The sequence below is a fragment of the Hyphopichia burtonii genome (genome assembly GCF_001661395.1).
Source record: "Hyphopichia burtonii NRRL Y-1933 unplaced genomic scaffold HYPBUscaffold_3, whole genome shotgun sequence".
NCBI classification, from domain to species: Eukaryota; Fungi; Ascomycota; class Pichiomycetes; order Serinales; family Debaryomycetaceae; genus Hyphopichia; species Hyphopichia burtonii.
The window spans coordinates 1,460,892-1,476,136 of NW_017963730.1; the positions used below are offsets into that span (position 1 = coordinate 1,460,892).

General features: G+C 36.4%; 10 protein-coding genes across 10 annotated transcripts; 3 read left to right on the forward strand and 7 right to left on the reverse strand.

Annotated features, from left to right (window-relative positions):
- Positions 1 to 30: 30 nt before the first annotated feature.
- Positions 31 to 1,344, reverse strand: HYPBUDRAFT_5929 (uncharacterized protein; the record flags this gene model as incomplete). Its single annotated transcript, XM_020223533.1, has 1 exon — positions 31 to 1,344. One exon carries the CDS (start codon positions 1,342 to 1,344, stop codon positions 31 to 33), a length of 1,314 nt encoding a protein of 437 aa, XP_020077190.1.
- A 640-nt stretch (positions 1,345 to 1,984) lies between these two features.
- Positions 1,985 to 4,253, forward strand: HYPBUDRAFT_161572 (uncharacterized protein; the record flags this gene model as incomplete). The annotated part of the gene is made up of 2 exons (XM_020222534.1): positions 1,985 to 1,999; positions 2,191 to 4,253. The coding sequence occupies 2 exons, from the start codon at positions 1,985 to 1,987 to the stop codon at positions 4,183 to 4,185; spliced, it is 2,010 nt and encodes a 669-aa protein (XP_020077191.1). The 3' UTR covers positions 4,186 to 4,253.
- Positions 4,254 to 4,443: 190 nt separating this feature from the next.
- Positions 4,444 to 5,412, forward strand: HYPBUDRAFT_152756 (uncharacterized protein). Its single transcript, XM_020221172.1, has one exon. The coding sequence runs from the start codon at positions 4,481 to 4,483 to the stop codon at positions 5,393 to 5,395; it is 915 nt and encodes a 304-aa protein (XP_020077192.1). The 5' UTR covers positions 4,444 to 4,480; the 3' UTR covers positions 5,396 to 5,412.
- An 83-nt stretch (positions 5,413 to 5,495) lies between these two features.
- GLO2 (hydroxyacylglutathione hydrolase) lies at positions 5,496 to 6,337 on the reverse strand. The gene has a single exon (XM_020221173.1). The coding sequence runs from the start codon at positions 6,280 to 6,282 to the stop codon at positions 5,512 to 5,514; it is 771 nt and encodes a 256-aa protein (XP_020077193.1). The 5' UTR covers positions 6,283 to 6,337; the 3' UTR covers positions 5,496 to 5,511.
- A 156-nt stretch (positions 6,338 to 6,493) lies between these two features.
- SGT1 (co-chaperone) lies at positions 6,494 to 8,081 on the reverse strand. Its single transcript, XM_020219671.1, has one exon. It carries the CDS (start codon positions 7,809 to 7,811, stop codon positions 6,684 to 6,686), a length of 1,128 nt encoding a protein of 375 aa, XP_020077194.1. The 5' UTR covers positions 7,812 to 8,081; the 3' UTR covers positions 6,494 to 6,683.
- A 200-nt stretch (positions 8,082 to 8,281) lies between these two features.
- Positions 8,282 to 10,049, reverse strand: HYPBUDRAFT_152759 (uncharacterized protein). Its single transcript, XM_020221174.1, has one exon. The coding sequence runs from the start codon at positions 9,989 to 9,991 to the stop codon at positions 8,360 to 8,362; it is 1,632 nt and encodes a 543-aa protein (XP_020077195.1). The 5' UTR covers positions 9,992 to 10,049; the 3' UTR covers positions 8,282 to 8,359.
- A 260-nt stretch (positions 10,050 to 10,309) lies between these two features.
- Positions 10,310 to 10,876, reverse strand: RRP15 (Rrp15p; the record flags this gene model as incomplete). The annotated part of the gene is made up of 1 exon (XM_020223977.1): positions 10,310 to 10,876. A coding segment is annotated over one exon (567 nt), but the record flags the coding sequence as incomplete, so codon positions are not given.
- Positions 10,877 to 11,242: 366 nt separating this feature from the next.
- Positions 11,243 to 12,094, reverse strand: HYPBUDRAFT_152760 (uncharacterized protein). Its single transcript, XM_020221175.1, has one exon. It carries the CDS (start codon positions 11,901 to 11,903, stop codon positions 11,262 to 11,264), a length of 642 nt encoding a protein of 213 aa, XP_020077197.1. The 5' UTR covers positions 11,904 to 12,094; the 3' UTR covers positions 11,243 to 11,261.
- Positions 12,095 to 12,317: 223 nt separating this feature from the next.
- On the forward strand, positions 12,318 to 13,092 carry TIM23 (protein transporter). Its single transcript, XM_020221176.1, has one exon. It carries the CDS (start codon positions 12,433 to 12,435, stop codon positions 13,054 to 13,056), a length of 624 nt encoding a protein of 207 aa, XP_020077198.1. The 5' UTR covers positions 12,318 to 12,432; the 3' UTR covers positions 13,057 to 13,092.
- Positions 13,093 to 13,114: 22 nt separating this feature from the next.
- SMM1 (Smm1p) lies at positions 13,115 to 14,215 on the reverse strand (the record flags this gene model as incomplete). Its single annotated transcript, XM_020218534.1, has 1 exon — positions 13,115 to 14,215. One exon carries the CDS (start codon positions 14,213 to 14,215, stop codon positions 13,115 to 13,117), a length of 1,101 nt encoding a protein of 366 aa, XP_020077199.1.
- Between the last annotated feature and the right edge of the window lie 1,030 nt (positions 14,216 to 15,245).

Below are 15,245 nucleotides of genomic sequence, written 5' to 3' on the forward strand. Positions count from 1 at the left end.
TACATGTAAATATATAAAATAAATCGAGTACTAGAACAATTCATCATCTGAGTTATTTGAGCGGATTTCAGTTAAATCATTAACAAAAGAGTTTTTGCTATTTTGTTGTTTAGAAACCGGACTGCTCATGACCCTTTTTCTAGGGCTTGTAATTTGAGATTCTGATTGAGGTAAATAAGGAATATTATCCATTTTATAATGATGAAGCTGTTTGACTTTACTCAATTTAGATAGCGGGTTCTCCAACGATTCGGAGTCTGTATTAGCCACCGAAGAAAGTTTCTTGGTTAAAGCATTTGAGTTTTCTGAGAGTGATTGATACTGGTTTTGAAGATTTTTCAAATCATTATATTTATTCTCGTAATTTTTACAAAGAGATTCATACTTTGATTCGAGACTATTATATTTTTGCTGCAAAGATTCAAACTTGAGTTCTAACTCCATATTTTCACCATTTTGCTTGACGCTTTTTGATAACTGGGAGATTTTATCGGATTGCTGTTCCACAAGGTTTAAGAGAGCAATTATTCTATCTTGTGACGTACTTTCACTCAAGTCGGACAACTTGCTCAAAATAGGTTTTGTTATTTGGTCTGGTTTCAATGACGTGTTTTGAATCTTATCTATAATCGGGTCGGTTATCGATTTGGAATCGGACATTTTCTTTAGTATAGGGTCTATTATGAGTTTAACAGTGTCTTTTGAGAAGAGATACTTATCCAACTTCTCTTGATCTATACCTATCTTCTGTAGTTCTGCAGTTGTTCGGTTTATTATATCATCGGAAGAAGATACTTGAATCTTGGATAATTTCTTATCTAACAACTCTTCTAGTTCATCATTCTTAATGTTATCAAGGGAATCTTTAATTTCTTCTGCCAAAGTCAACAATTTTGTATCCAACCCCTCTTTGGAAGTTAGATTGGTTAAACTTTTATTGAAATCGTCGAGCCTGGTCATTATATTGGTTATATCGTTTTTGGTGGCGTTTCCTTCGGTTACAACTTCATCCGAGTACGCAGCAATGTTCTCTAGTAACTTGTTAAGGTGGTGGTTGTTATTCTTCAGCCTATCCACCAATTGACCTAAATCAACCTTCGTTTGAGCCGTGGTGGTTTCCAAAGTACCCAATTGTTGTATAATGTCATTGTGGGTGGTGTGGATACAATTGAAATGTTCATCTATATTATCACTTTGTAAAAAACTAAGCTTCCCAACCGAGTTTGGTTTATTTGGAGAAACTGGTTTCAATGCCCGTTTGGGTGATGATGAATTGGAACTCCTAGTAGGAGTTTGTGGAGACTGGTTCTCTTTTCCGTAACCGCTTGTTCCTGTTCCTGACATATTTGCGTAATCCTACTGCTTGACGATGCAACACTAGTTTCACCTCTCAAGTATCGGTTGATTCGTCAAAAGTTTTTATCAAAACTCACTCTCTTAGAATCCGTTGATGTTTTCCTATTACCGCATTAGTGCCCGAGTATCAAGATAAAGGCTGCATTCTTCATCTCACTTCCGGGGCCTCGTCACATGTCCACCCTCACCATTTCCGGTGGGCTGATTCACCATCGTGCGCGACTCAGAATCACTTCAAGGGCATGCACGTGACTCGCAGGACAATCTTTTTTGTCTGACTCTGATTCATTTTGAGTCAAAGACTCACTTGACTGCTAGTCATCCGGCCCGTACATCAGACATTCCTCCCACTGGCACTCAAAAGGCATTCAGCCCGGGCCATTCCTACAAGAACTTCTGGGGTTAAGGGGCAGAGGAGAAGGCCATCCACCAACCAGATGGATCCGCGAGTGCCTGGGGATGCCACCCTATGCTCGGGCTGCTATGTTAGCCCCACACCATGAAGCCAAACAATAAAGTACCAGGAGTTGAGTAGCGAGAAAACCCGGGACTGAGAACGGAATACAACAAAGGAAATCGGAGCACAACAGAAAAAAGAAAGAGTGGATAAATGGTCAAAAGAGTCACAATGACTAAAAGTGAAGTCATTTTGAGAGGAAGAACAAAAAAAAAAAAAAAAAAAAAAAAAACGAATCATCCTAACAGTTTCTTCTCTGATTCATTTACACTTCTTGGGCCGTTCCAATAGAATGAAAGCTAGCCATGTCTGCCATCACTGAAAATGCATCGAATCATCGCTCCCAGTCCCCTGGTAACGTTCTGAATTCTGGTGAGAAAGATAAGTCCCACGGAGTGACTCACACTATAAGAGAACGACTCAATTTTCTTGATGAGAGATTATGGAAAAGATTCAGTGCAAGAAGATTAGAGCTCATAGATACGTTGGAATTGAGTACTCGTAAGGCGTCTGAGCAAGAGCTGGAGATCTCGAATGTTGCCGAGACATTAAGAATTGAGTTTGGCTTTGGGCCTGATTCATTTTCTGATTTTGATCGTTTGGTTAGGGCTGCAGTTCAAAGTGTCAGAAGAAATCGTAAAAGAGCAACCAAGTCAAAGAGGAATATCAGGGACGACACTTATAAGGAACAGAATAAAAGAATCAAAAGGGACCTGGAGTCAAACACATTATCTCCTGAAGATCCATTAACTGTGGATCCGGTATCAGTAGCTGCCACTGCTCCATACGCGTTAAATGATTCATTATCATCAAAAAACCAAAATCATGATAATACTGTTGAACACCTATCTAAGTATAAGTTTATGTCAGAAATATGTAAACTTAATTCTGATTCTCAAGATGAAAAATCCGACTATTCAAAAACAAAGCATTTTACGGTTCAAGATAAATCCCGAGAAGCAATAAATGCCATCATTCAACCTCGTCTAACTAAGTTAACACCGTCACAACCATCTCCTTCTTATGATTTGCGTCCCAAAACTTCAGCTCCCACTTTGCCTCCATTAGGTAATTTGAATATTCGAAATTCTCCTCAAATAAATATAAATAATAACAACAATAACAAAGCTCCCTTTGAGAATGAGACTCAATTCATACCAAGCTCGAATATATTTGATCCTTCTGCTAATTTAGCTCTATTAAATTATTTTGAAAGATCCAAGACTTGTTCTGAAGCTGGTCATGCTAAAAATGTTTCAAATTTAGAACATTTAGGTAAAAGTGCAATTGGATGTTGTTCTGCATTCATTTTCGAAAAGTCCTTTTTAACTGCTACCCATTCATCAGTTGAGTATCTTCGTTCAAAATTGAATGATACCCATTATATTTCGAATTTTTATAAATCCCTTGATCCTCATTCCTCAGTGGTTTTCGGTCTTAATGATGAAACTGCTGTAACAACTTTGTACACTTTAATTGGTGGTTGCATTAAAGATTTTGGTTTTGAAACAATCATGTACACTCTCTGTGAAGCTTTCTACCAAAGATTAACTCAAGATTATCCTTTAATATCAAAACACTCAATCCCTTTCAAAAGTTATAATTATTTGTATAATAAACCTCCACTAAATGATAATAAGAATAATATCACCCAAGATGATCATTTACCGGATTCTTTGACTTCCTTAGCTGAAGTAGCGTCCGAATTACAAGATCAATTGAAACATCAACATAATTTCGGCACAATCACACCAGTTGCATCCCAATCATCTCAACAGTCTCCTTTACCTCCAGATTCAGTAAGCTCATCCACGCGATCTAGCTTCCTAAAAGGAGGAGCCAGAAAAGCCGTGTTTTTAAAATTTCTTTCGCAACAATTAGAGTTTAGTTATCCAACTTCAAATTCCGCCCCTCCTAAACTCTTAGAATTGTTGGAGAATGCAAAATCTGCTTTTAAGTTGACGAATAGTAACGATTCTAGGATCTTGGGTTTGAAAAATTTAAAAACTGGTCAAATATTGTCATCTGATTCAGATTTAGAAAAAATTTTTAAAACTAATGATAATCATATCGAATTGGAAATTTTCACCCAAAGCTTCAAAGCAATCCCAATCTATGAAATCACTTCGGCGATCATTCCAAGCAGAAAATACAATGATGATTCTCCCAAAATCATCTTACCACCTCCAATCAATAATGCATCTCCTCCTATCCCTCCACCTAACCCGACAACCATAAAGACTCCTTTGGATTCGATCGTGAGACCAGAAGGTGGTTTAAGATTTCTTTCCAACCAAGAAGATCTGCCTCCTTCAAGACCTCCTCCTCCTCCTCCTGCTGCTCTGCTTCCCAAGTTTCAACCACTCCTATAATGTTTTCATGTTTCTATTATTTTATTCTTCTGTAAATCTTAGTGTAATATATTTAAAAGTTTGTGATTAATATACATAAGTCTTATAATCTTATTCTATCTCCTTTAACCAATATCATACTTAAAGTATAAATGTTGCTAAAAACCCAGACCCAAGTTAATCAAATCTAGACAATAAAGCACAAAAACTAACTGCGCAAAAAAAAAAGTTATTATATGAATTTGTCCATATAAAGTATTTTCAGTATAAGACGTAGCATAAGAATCAGCATAAGAATCAGCATTACCTCTTGGTCATGATCAACTCATATGCCGATGATGGAAAAGGCAATACAGGACATAAGGATATTCACGATATTCATCTGAATACACAGTTGAATTTGCTACCCATGATATGGGATCAGAATACCAATAACCATGAAAACCAAAACCAGACATCACAAACTGTTAGCGAGTACAGGGGAAATATACTAGATAAAGGTCTAGATTTGAATAGTAATGGACAATATCCCCAACTAGTTTTAAAGGCCATAAATCCTCGTCCGCAGTATGTGCCCCCATTGAACTTTTCTTTGGTTGAAGGAAGCATCTATAGATCAGGTTTCCCAATGCCTATAAATTACCCATTTTTAAAGCAATTAAGACTCAAAACGATTATATATTTGGGGGACTTGGGCCTAGAGAAAAAATCTAAGAAAGATAAAAAGAAGAATAAAGATAAAGAGGGAGAAAAGGAAGAAGACAAGGAAAAGGGCAAAGATGATAAAGAATCTGAGGGTAATGATGAGTCTAAGGAGAAAAAGAAGAAGGATAAGCATGGAACAATGGAGATCATGGAGGGATATAAAAATTGGCTTTCGACTACTGATATAACTTTCCATCATTTAGAAATGGGATCCTCACAAGAACCATTTTTACTGCAAGAACAACATGAGATCACTCAGAAATCATTAACAACCGCATTAGAGTTAATGCTTGATAAACGGAATTTTCCAATTCTCATTCATTCAAATAAAGGGAAACACAGAATTGGTGTTTTGGTTGGATTAATGAGAAAGATTTTACAAGGTTGGTGTATGAGTGGTATATTTGAAGAGTATGAGAAATTTGCTATGGGCAAATCTGAGTTTGATTTGGAGTTTATTGAAATTTGGCAACCTGAGCTTTTAATTGATGAGAATAACTTACCAAATTTCGTACGGACTGCTTGAATAGGGGAGTTTTTTTTTTTACAGATGATGATTTGATGATTAAAATAAATACTCATATATTGCACTTATTATTGATAAGTGTTAAGAATAAATAATTCCACGAAACATTACAAAATTTACATATTATTTTTCAATTCTCTTAACTGTGATACGATATCACCGGATTTAGTTACACCAGTAATTTTTTGAATTTCAGGATCATTAACTCTCATAAATGGATTGAATCCTAATTCATCACCGATAGTGAACTTACCCGTAGTAAATTCGTTATTATTAACGAATTCTTCTAATTTTTCCAAAGCCGGATTATTCTTTAAAACGGTCTTGGAAAATTTAACATTGGATTTTGTATATTCATGACCTGGGAAAACTAGAGTATCTCTTGGTAGCTTAGCTAAGATTGAGTTTAAAGCCACGTCCATTTCATCACCAGTTCCTTCGAAAAATCTACCACAACCACTGGTGAATAAAGTATCCCCAGTTATAACTGCTTTTTCATCAGTTTTCGAATCCTTGATGTAATAGCAAATAGAATCTTGGGTGTGGCATGGTGTATGTAAAGCAGTTATTGATAAGTTATCACCCAAATCAATCACCTCTTCATGAGAAGGAGTATATGAAACTAAAGGTGAGTCTTTACCAGCAATGATTGGCAAGTCCGGATACTTTGAATGGAATTCAGCATTACCGTCAGAATGATCATAATGGTGATGAGTGTTAACAATTGCCTTCAACTCAAACGAAGGGTTGTTTGCTTTGAAGTATTTGTAAATGTCTTTGGGAGTAGCTGGGTCGATAATCCAAGCGTGCTTGGTGGGGGAATCAACTACTAAATAAGCGTAGTTGTCACCAGTGCCCCATCTCATAGGAATTGACTCAATGTGCATGTTTCTAATTGTCGATTTCAATGACCTTGGTAGTCTCTGCGTAGTTAAGCTTCTTAAGAACATTGCTAATCAAAACCAATTGATAATAAGAGACTTCAGTTTATAGTGTATAGCTCGAATTCCGTTGGTGTACGGGTGTAATGCCTAGATTTGGTAAGCTGCAATGTACAAGGTAACTTAACAGCCTGAAGGTTCAATATACTGGTTTTATCACCAAATAAACTAATTTATAATTTGAGTAATATACAATACATATATATATATATAATTTTGAGAGAAGATATTATTCGTTATTGGGCTATATATGGAAGTGGCAAACGTTATCAGTTTGCACAACTTTACGTTTTTTTTCTTTTTGCAATTCTACGAGTCGCTTTCTTTGATGGTTGGGGTTAACAGTGTTACTTATTCGAAGGTTTAGAATTCCAGGAGTTGGCTTGCATACCTTCTGGAGGAGTAGTTTCAAATTTCTTATCCTTGGCCTCGGACCAATTGGTTGTAAGAACGGTACCATTAGATTCAACGTAAGATTTCATCATGGCTCTCCTTGTATCTTCATCAACATCTTTATATAATTTAGCAAAGAAATCACCTTCTTCGTCATCTTTTGAATCATCGTCTTTAAGATTGAATTTATCCCAATTGATGGCCTTCTTGGATGAACTAGGATAAGTTAATGCTGCATTGGGTTCATTTGAAGTGCTAGAGGTAGGAACAAAAGATTGATCCACCTCTGATGCTTCTAACGACGACCATTTAATCTTTTTCGATTTTGCAAGAGTTACTTCTAGTTTAGTACCGTATATCTTATACTTTGAGTTTTCCACGTCAATCTCATCAAACAAAGGATCCATATTGTAGTTGTATTCAGATCCTGTAGCACTAGGAAACAGAACAGAAACCGATCTTTTATCAAAATCGATATTCAATGTTTCTTCTTTGACATTTTTGGCGTAAATAGTAATGATCACAGAATCACTCGACTGATACCAGTCATCTCTGATCTTCACGTTGAGTGGTGCTTGTTTGTTAATGACGTCGATATTTGTGGATGCAATTGGAGTTTCTTTTTTGACAGATTCCAGGGCCGAGCCAGCCAAAGCCTTATCAATTTCATCGTCTTCGGAATCCTCTTCGAGGATTTTAGGATTTTTCTTGATCTCGTAGTCGATTTTGTTTTGCCATATATCCAAAGTTGATTCAGTGCAACCAAATTCTTTCGCTTTCTTAAAATTGTTATATGCTTCCTTGAATGATTTCTCTTTATAGTTGATTAACCCTAACTTGAAATAACACGAAGCCTTGTCATTTCTCTTACCTCTCTTTTCAGCTATAGTGAAGGCCTCGGAAATGTCTCTTTTGGCAGCATCATTATTGTTAAACTTAACATACGCAGCACTTCTCTTCAAGTAAGCTTGAAAAGCTTCTGGGTTTTCTTTCAAAGCACTTGTATATGCAGAAATTGCACTTAGAAAATCCTTATCCGCAACAAACTTATCGCCTTTATCAATTAGTTGTTCGACTGCCATACTTGATCAATTCTATCTGTATCCAAAGGTTTGAGCGAGGTGATTGCGTTGATTTATCAATACTTTTTTTTCTCTCAACTTCTTCTAGTCGTTTCCATCAATGTGCGCAAGCACACATAAATTAGCAGCCTAAATTGACTAGATGAAAATAGAAAGGTTGTCATGATTGGAAGGAGGTCCAGTTGATCTTGTTGGTCATCTTACATTGTTTTCTGATTAAACTATGGTTAGCAGAACAAATATCTCTGTTTCAACAACTAAATGTACTGTAGTTCATAAAGACAAGGATATTACGGTCCTGTCTGGCTAGAGCAAAACAATGTTGGTACAAATCACCTTGAAAGTATCGACTGATTTTGGTCAGCAGTAATGATTGCATACTGCTCTCCATTTCTGCAAAGACAATGCAATTTTCATTCGATTTTTGCAGTAAATTGGACTTTTTGACAAAATTACACAAAATTAATAGAAAAATTAATAGCTATAAAGAATCAGTTGATGAATATTTGATTTATGTACCGAAGTCTATTAATGCAAAAAGAACATAGTTACCAAAATCTCTGCCAAAGAGTTAAGTCTCCCCCAGCATGAGCTTTTCTTCGTTCTACGTTTGGTAACATAATCCATATAACTATAGTTAAGGTGTATAATGCAATGAAAATAGGTAGTATAACAAAAGTCCCAGCGGACTCTGATACAAGACCAACAACAAATGGGAAAATGGCGCCACCGCTTGAGCCGAAAGCTGTCATTATGGTCAAACTTACAACTTGAATTTTTCTAGGTAGCATACCTTGTGTAACTGCAGTGACCATCAAAGAATAATTAGGTCCTATAAGGACACCAGCTAAAGACACGAATACACCAGCACTAATCACATTGGGGATAAGCCAAGTTAATAGAACCAATGCGATGGTAATTGTAGATACTATAAGAACGCTTCTTCTTGCACCTAAAGTTTTATGTAAAGGTCTAGTGACAAATAGCCTACCCAAGGTTAAACCGCCCCAAAATCCAGAGGCTACATAACCTGAGCTATTGTCAGCACCTCGATAATCCAATAAAAAGGTAACAATCCATCCACCAATGGAAACTTCAGCACCCTGGTAAAATAATAACCAAAAGGAGATCAACCAAGTGACTGGGTGTTTCAAAGCCATTGCCATTTGGCCCTTATTATGAGGAGGCGGCTTCCTTGTTTCAAAATTGATTTCATCACCTGAATCGTCCGAAGAAGTATTATTTACTTCTGTTGTTCTAATATTATAATAATCGTCTTCATTAGGGTTATCCGAAGAATTTTCGTCATCCCAAGGTTTCAAATCCTCATCAGCGCCTCTGAATGCAATCCAAACACTTAAAACATTGAATGTCATTAACGAAAGATTGATCAAGTAAAAATAATGCCATTTTATCCCAGCGTTTACCATCGAAGTGGCTACAAGCGGAGAAATTGTTGCACCAATCCCATAAGAGCCATGGAAAAACGACAAATATTTGGATTGTTTTTCTAATTTAGATAAGAAAACATTGGCTTGGGTTAACACAATTGCCAAACCAATCCCACCAATGTAAAAAGACGCTGCCACTAGTCCATACGGACCGCCACTCAGAGTGATGGCGTACGATATACTAGAAAGCAAACAACCAAACAGTAAAGATTTCTGTTTGCCCAAATAAGGCTGGATTTTACTGGCTAAAAATGCAACCGTAATAAACCCACAAGCATTAGATATCCAAATCATTGAGACTATAGTATAATTAATGTTATAATACTGCTCAATGTGAGGCAACAAAGCACCAGGACCAGCGTCAGACCATCCACTTGCAATTGCCCAAAAACAAACAGATACAATTCTCCAAATGTTCATTGACGGGTTTCTTGAAGTCATTAAATTTTTATCCGGAACCGGCTCTTGTTCTGGAAGTTCAGATTTCACCGCATCTTCAACATCACTTGCAACTTTTGTATGTTGAGTCAAAATTGAAATTGCATCATTGGAAGGTCTCGTGAATACCGGTGGTCTCTTGATAGCTTTATCAGCTATCGATATGACATGGTTTCTCTTTTCGTCAATTTGTTTACTTGATAAATCACCAAGTTCAAAAGAAGGGGTTTTGTTACCCTTACTTCCTTTTTTTTGACTTTGACTTTGGTTCAGCCCCCACTTGAATGTCATACCTTAAGCAGCAGTGGAAAGAAGACTCCATAGAGAAAAAGCATTAGCTGAAACTAATTTTAAAGTTTTAAACTATTGAAAAATGAAACAATAGATTGATTAATTTTTTTTTCCATCGAGATTTGCAATTTTTTTCATTTTCATTAATAATATTCCGCATGTATACCTTGTTACTAAGTAGCAATTTGCAGTAATAAAAAAAAAACAAAATCGTTTACTGTCTACAAATGTAAATACTGAAAACTTATTTTAATAATATTTAAATTAACTAATATACATGGGTCAATGCAAAATATTCATCCTTGACAAATACTATACTTGTCCAGCAGCTTGGACCAAATCAAGGAACTTTTCTTTTGATATTTCGTTCATTAATTCTTCTTTTTGGGTTTGGCCAACTTTTTCACCACTGATTTGTTGATTTGTTTTGATTTGAGTAGATAAAACTGCATTGAATAATCTTACAACCCCCCTTTGGGCTACTTTCTTCAATTTTTTTTCATGCCCAATCAAATCACGGACTTTTTCAGGTTCGTCTGCAGATGGAAGCAAGTTCTTCACTCTATGTTTATCGTGTAACTGTTTTTTTTCTGATAATAACAATTTTTTAGCTTTTGCTTCTAATTTATCTGACTCTAATTTTTTCAATGTGGTCTTGTTTCTTGCAAGAATTGGATCGTTTCTATCGTAAGCTTTCAAACGAGAACCGATAATGGCACTGAATGCATTAGAGAAGGATTCAGATCCATCATCCAAGTTCTTTTTCTTCTTCAATTTGGGTATATTTTCTTCATCACTTTCATCTTCACTTTCATCTTCCCCTTCACTTTCATCTGCACTAGAAGCCTCATCGGAAGAAATATCCTCAACGTCAACATCATCGTCTTCATTCAAGTCGTCAGACTCAATATCGTCTAGGTTACCTTGAGTATCGGCCTCTTCTTCACTAGAGGAGCCATCTCCTTCCACCTCAACAGTTGCTTTTCTAGCACGATTTTCTTCGGTGCTCTTGCTTGGCTTGCTTATCCTTATCAGACCTTTCAGGCCCACCTTTTGTTTCTTCAATGCGGAACCCATCACTAGTGATTATCGTCTTACTAGTTGTACTTGCTAAGAGATGCTCATCCTTTAAAAGTGAAAAAATCAAAAAAAATTAGATGGGCCAAAGAAAAAAAAAAAAAAAAAAAAGAACAGAGGACAATATGCAGTTCCGATTGTCTTTTCGCATCCTTCGACTACACCTAATAAAGATCCAGTGATGTATTGAGTGCTAGATGGTTGCTCTAGATAAGCTTGTATGAGAAGAGACTCTGGAGGATAAGGCCCTGCTGAGGGACTGGTTGTAGTGGTGCCTCAAAACAACTCTTGCGTTTCCTTGCAGTTGTCTTAGTAGTTGCTGGATTGCAAGCTGTCTTTCCAAGTATAGTCTGTACAAATGCAACCGGTGAGCGTAGTTGCACATATTGGTGTTAGTCTTCGCAAGTGGCAAGTTGGGTCTTGTTTTGACAAAGTTTTCCATGGTTGGAGTATAGTCACTTTGTAGCACGTCTGTCATTCTGTATAATGCAAAAACCATTTGCCTTGGTGGTGGGATGTATGCTGGAACATTGGGTAAATTTGCAAGCGAATCAAATTCAAACGTTATGGAGGCAAGCGTGTTTTCCAATGAGTTATGATCGACTGGCAGGGTGCTGCGACGACGGACAGGGGTGGGGATGGTTGGCTGAATTGTTTCCAGTAATGAAGTGGGTGCTGTGCTATACGATTCATTTGATTTCACTGAAAAGGTGTCGAAACTCGTTGATTCATTTTCTCGGGTTGACATGTTACTTTGCAAATTTAACTGGGAGGAGCTGTAGAAATGTAAGGAGGTGTCAAAAGAAAGGTCGATAACGTATATTTGGTTCATCATATCTTGTCAGCTCATTAGTAACACGGCTTCAGTAGGAGCTGCTAAAACATTTATACTTGGTATTATTTTTGGTATGTTGAAATTTTGCAGCATATCTGCAAAACGGTTTTTAATTCTCCCCGAAATCCCCATGCTTCGTGGACACTTACAATTAAGCTTTGGATGTTCAAACGGACCACTACAGAATAGTCTCCTAGGCATTTCCGGCTGCTAAGCTGACGATGGATACTCTTTGACTCACACTATACCCAAAAGAAATCGGGTCACGTGACGTGCGGGTAACTGCAATTCCGAAAAAAAAAAATCATTGAAAATTCTGACAGAGAAAAAAGATTTCAATTTTTCAAAGCTTAGGATTGGTTTTACTCCATATTATCAGTTAACTAGCATACACTTTCCAATACCCTGCATTTCATATTCAACCTGCTCAGGCTTCGAGTTTAGCGAATACATACAGGAGTCCCATACACCGATATAGAAGCACGCAAATCACAACGAGTATACGAGTAATAAATTGAAGAAAGAAACGATGTCTTGGTTATTTGGCGGCAAATCAGAAGAACAAAAACAACAGGAATTAAAACAATCCTTAGGGTTTGACCCATCACAAGTTAGCGATGTGTCAAGTTTCTTACAACCAGGAGTTTTAGACACTCAAAGATTACATCCATTAGCAGGATTAGATAAAGGAGTTGAATATTTAGATTTAGAAGAAGAACAATTGAATGATATTGAAGGATCCAAAGGGTTAATTCCATCAAGAAGTTGGACTGATGATTTATGTTATGGTACCGGTGCAGTTTATTTATTAGGTTTAGGTATTGGGGGAGCTTATGGATTTCAAGAAGGAGTTAAAAATTTACCTAAAAACGCTCCACCAAGATTACAATTAAATACTATATTAAATCATATTACTAAAAGAGGTCCATTTTTAGGGAACAGTTCTGGTGTTTTAGCATTAACTTATAACCTTGTTGATTCAAGTTTAGATTCAATTAGAGGTAAACATGATGATTTAAATTCTTTATTAGCTGGTGGATTAGCCGGTGCATTATTCAGAAGTAGTGCTGGTATAAGACCAATGGCCTATTCTACTGCTTTAATGACAGGGGCAGCAGCTGCTTGGTGTGGATTGAAACGTTTATTAGCATAAGTTAAATAATGCTAAATATTATATACTGTACATAGATAATAATAATTAGTTTAAGAAATTATTGTAATTTTCTTTTTTTATTTATATGGTTTTCTTTATCAGAATCTTTAAATTGAGAATCATATTCATTGGATGGTATAAGTTTATCTTTCATGCAATATTTTAATTTAATTTTATCATCATTTTCAATTTGTTTAGCTAATTTATAATAATCCTCATTTGATTTTAATTTGCAAAATTCATTATAATATTTCAGTTTGCCCGGAATCTGATTTAGCAAAACGTATTTTGTATTAGTTGGATGATTATCGAATTTTATGGCAGTTTCAATAAATTCAATTAAGACTTTTGACCAAGTCAATGGATTTTCCTTATTGAATACTGAAGGATTTGATTCGGCAGACTCAGCAATCATCCCACCAACATTAGCCAAGCCCAAATTGGTTTTCAAATTCTCAAAATCATGACGGGACTGTAATGCTCCATTTATTATACAACTTATATTCTTTGATTGAATGTATTTAACTAATTCAGGTAAGAAATTATGTATTGGATGATCTCTATTTCTCATATCTCTAGTACGACAATGAATGGTGATGTTTTCAATACCAGTGGTGACCAATTTCTCCAATAATTCAAGAGTTGGCTTTGCATCTTTATCATCCAATAATCTTATCTTACAACTAATTGGTTTTTTATTGGGTTTCCCGATTTTCTCCACTAAATTTTGTAAAATCGCCACTAATTGAGTAGGATTGGTTAATAATGCTGCCCCCATACCAGAATGGGTGGAAAATGGTTTGGGACACCCACAATTTAAGTCTATCCCATCAACGTCTTTTATAATTTTTGATGCTGCTTGTACTGCTAATTCTGGATCCGATGATCCAATCTGAAATATAAGTTTACCCGATTCTAACTTGGGGTAGGTACGAAAGACCACTGGGGCCCTTTTGGTTTTCTTTGTAGGTTTGAAATTAGAATCAATGAAATCGATTGTATTCAATTCTTCATTTGCAATTCTAGTACATTGAATTAATTTTTTATCAACAATTTCTGGACTCCAAACGAGATCGGCCCCGTGGTTTAATGCCATGATCCTGGTCGGGAGCTCTCCCGACCTCACCATAGGCGCAAGACATAGCTTATTAGCGTACATGGATCGTGGAATAAAGATTTTCTTCAAAAAATTCATTAACTTAAATGGGTGTAAAACTAGCCTTGATTGGAAAATGGTTTTTCAATCCAGTGATGATGAGGCATGGGTCTTTTCCAAAAAACACCAGCAAGTAGTGCGCGTGCCACTCCCTGATTACAGGTTACCATAGAACCTGCAATCGGGCGCGAATAATTTGCAACATCGGTGAGACAATCACCGATGCCCAAGCTTACCCCGTATTCATCAAATCAACCATGTCTGGCCATTGCTAGACCGTGTCTAGCTAGTCTACCCTACATGGTGGTCAATTGAACCGACCAGATCTGGCACATTACTGCAATGGAACCGGTCCTCACGTGACCAGTTTCATGTCACAAAAGAAATGTTATCTGCATCCCGGATTGAGTCACAAGATAAAACGAAATCCGACCAAACCCGATAACTGGAAAAAGAAAAGGCAGACAATCAAAAAACCCAAACAAAAAAAAAAGCTTTAGAGTTGTAAATCCGAATTTTACAACAGAATGCCTATTGAAAAGGCAAATACGAAGGACCGCCTTTGGTTTGAAATACTGGTCTTTTCCTTTCAATGTATCGTGTAATGAATTGTCGTTGCAATACTTTACAATATCCAATTATAACTGGGGTAAAACTAATACGTTATCAAAAAGAAACAATTGTTTATCTGGAGGAGGGTATGGATGTTTAGTCAGGTGTTTTCATTTCGGATTAAACTCTACGTGACTACACTTTATTGGTACGAAACTGTAGGTGAAGTTGCCGGACGAAGCGGGATACTGCCATTGACCTTCAATTATCGGTGCCCTTTAATCAATTAGTTGTATTAGCAGGATGAAAATTTTTTATTATAAATCGAAAGGCAGAAATTGGCGGGTCGTGCACAGAAGCAAATGTAAAAAGCATTGAAAAATTTGCACCCTCCTGTACACAGCGCATCCATAAAGGGTAATAAAAAAGAAATATGAAACAAAAAGTCGGTGAAATCACTAACAAAGTAAAAAAAAAAAGA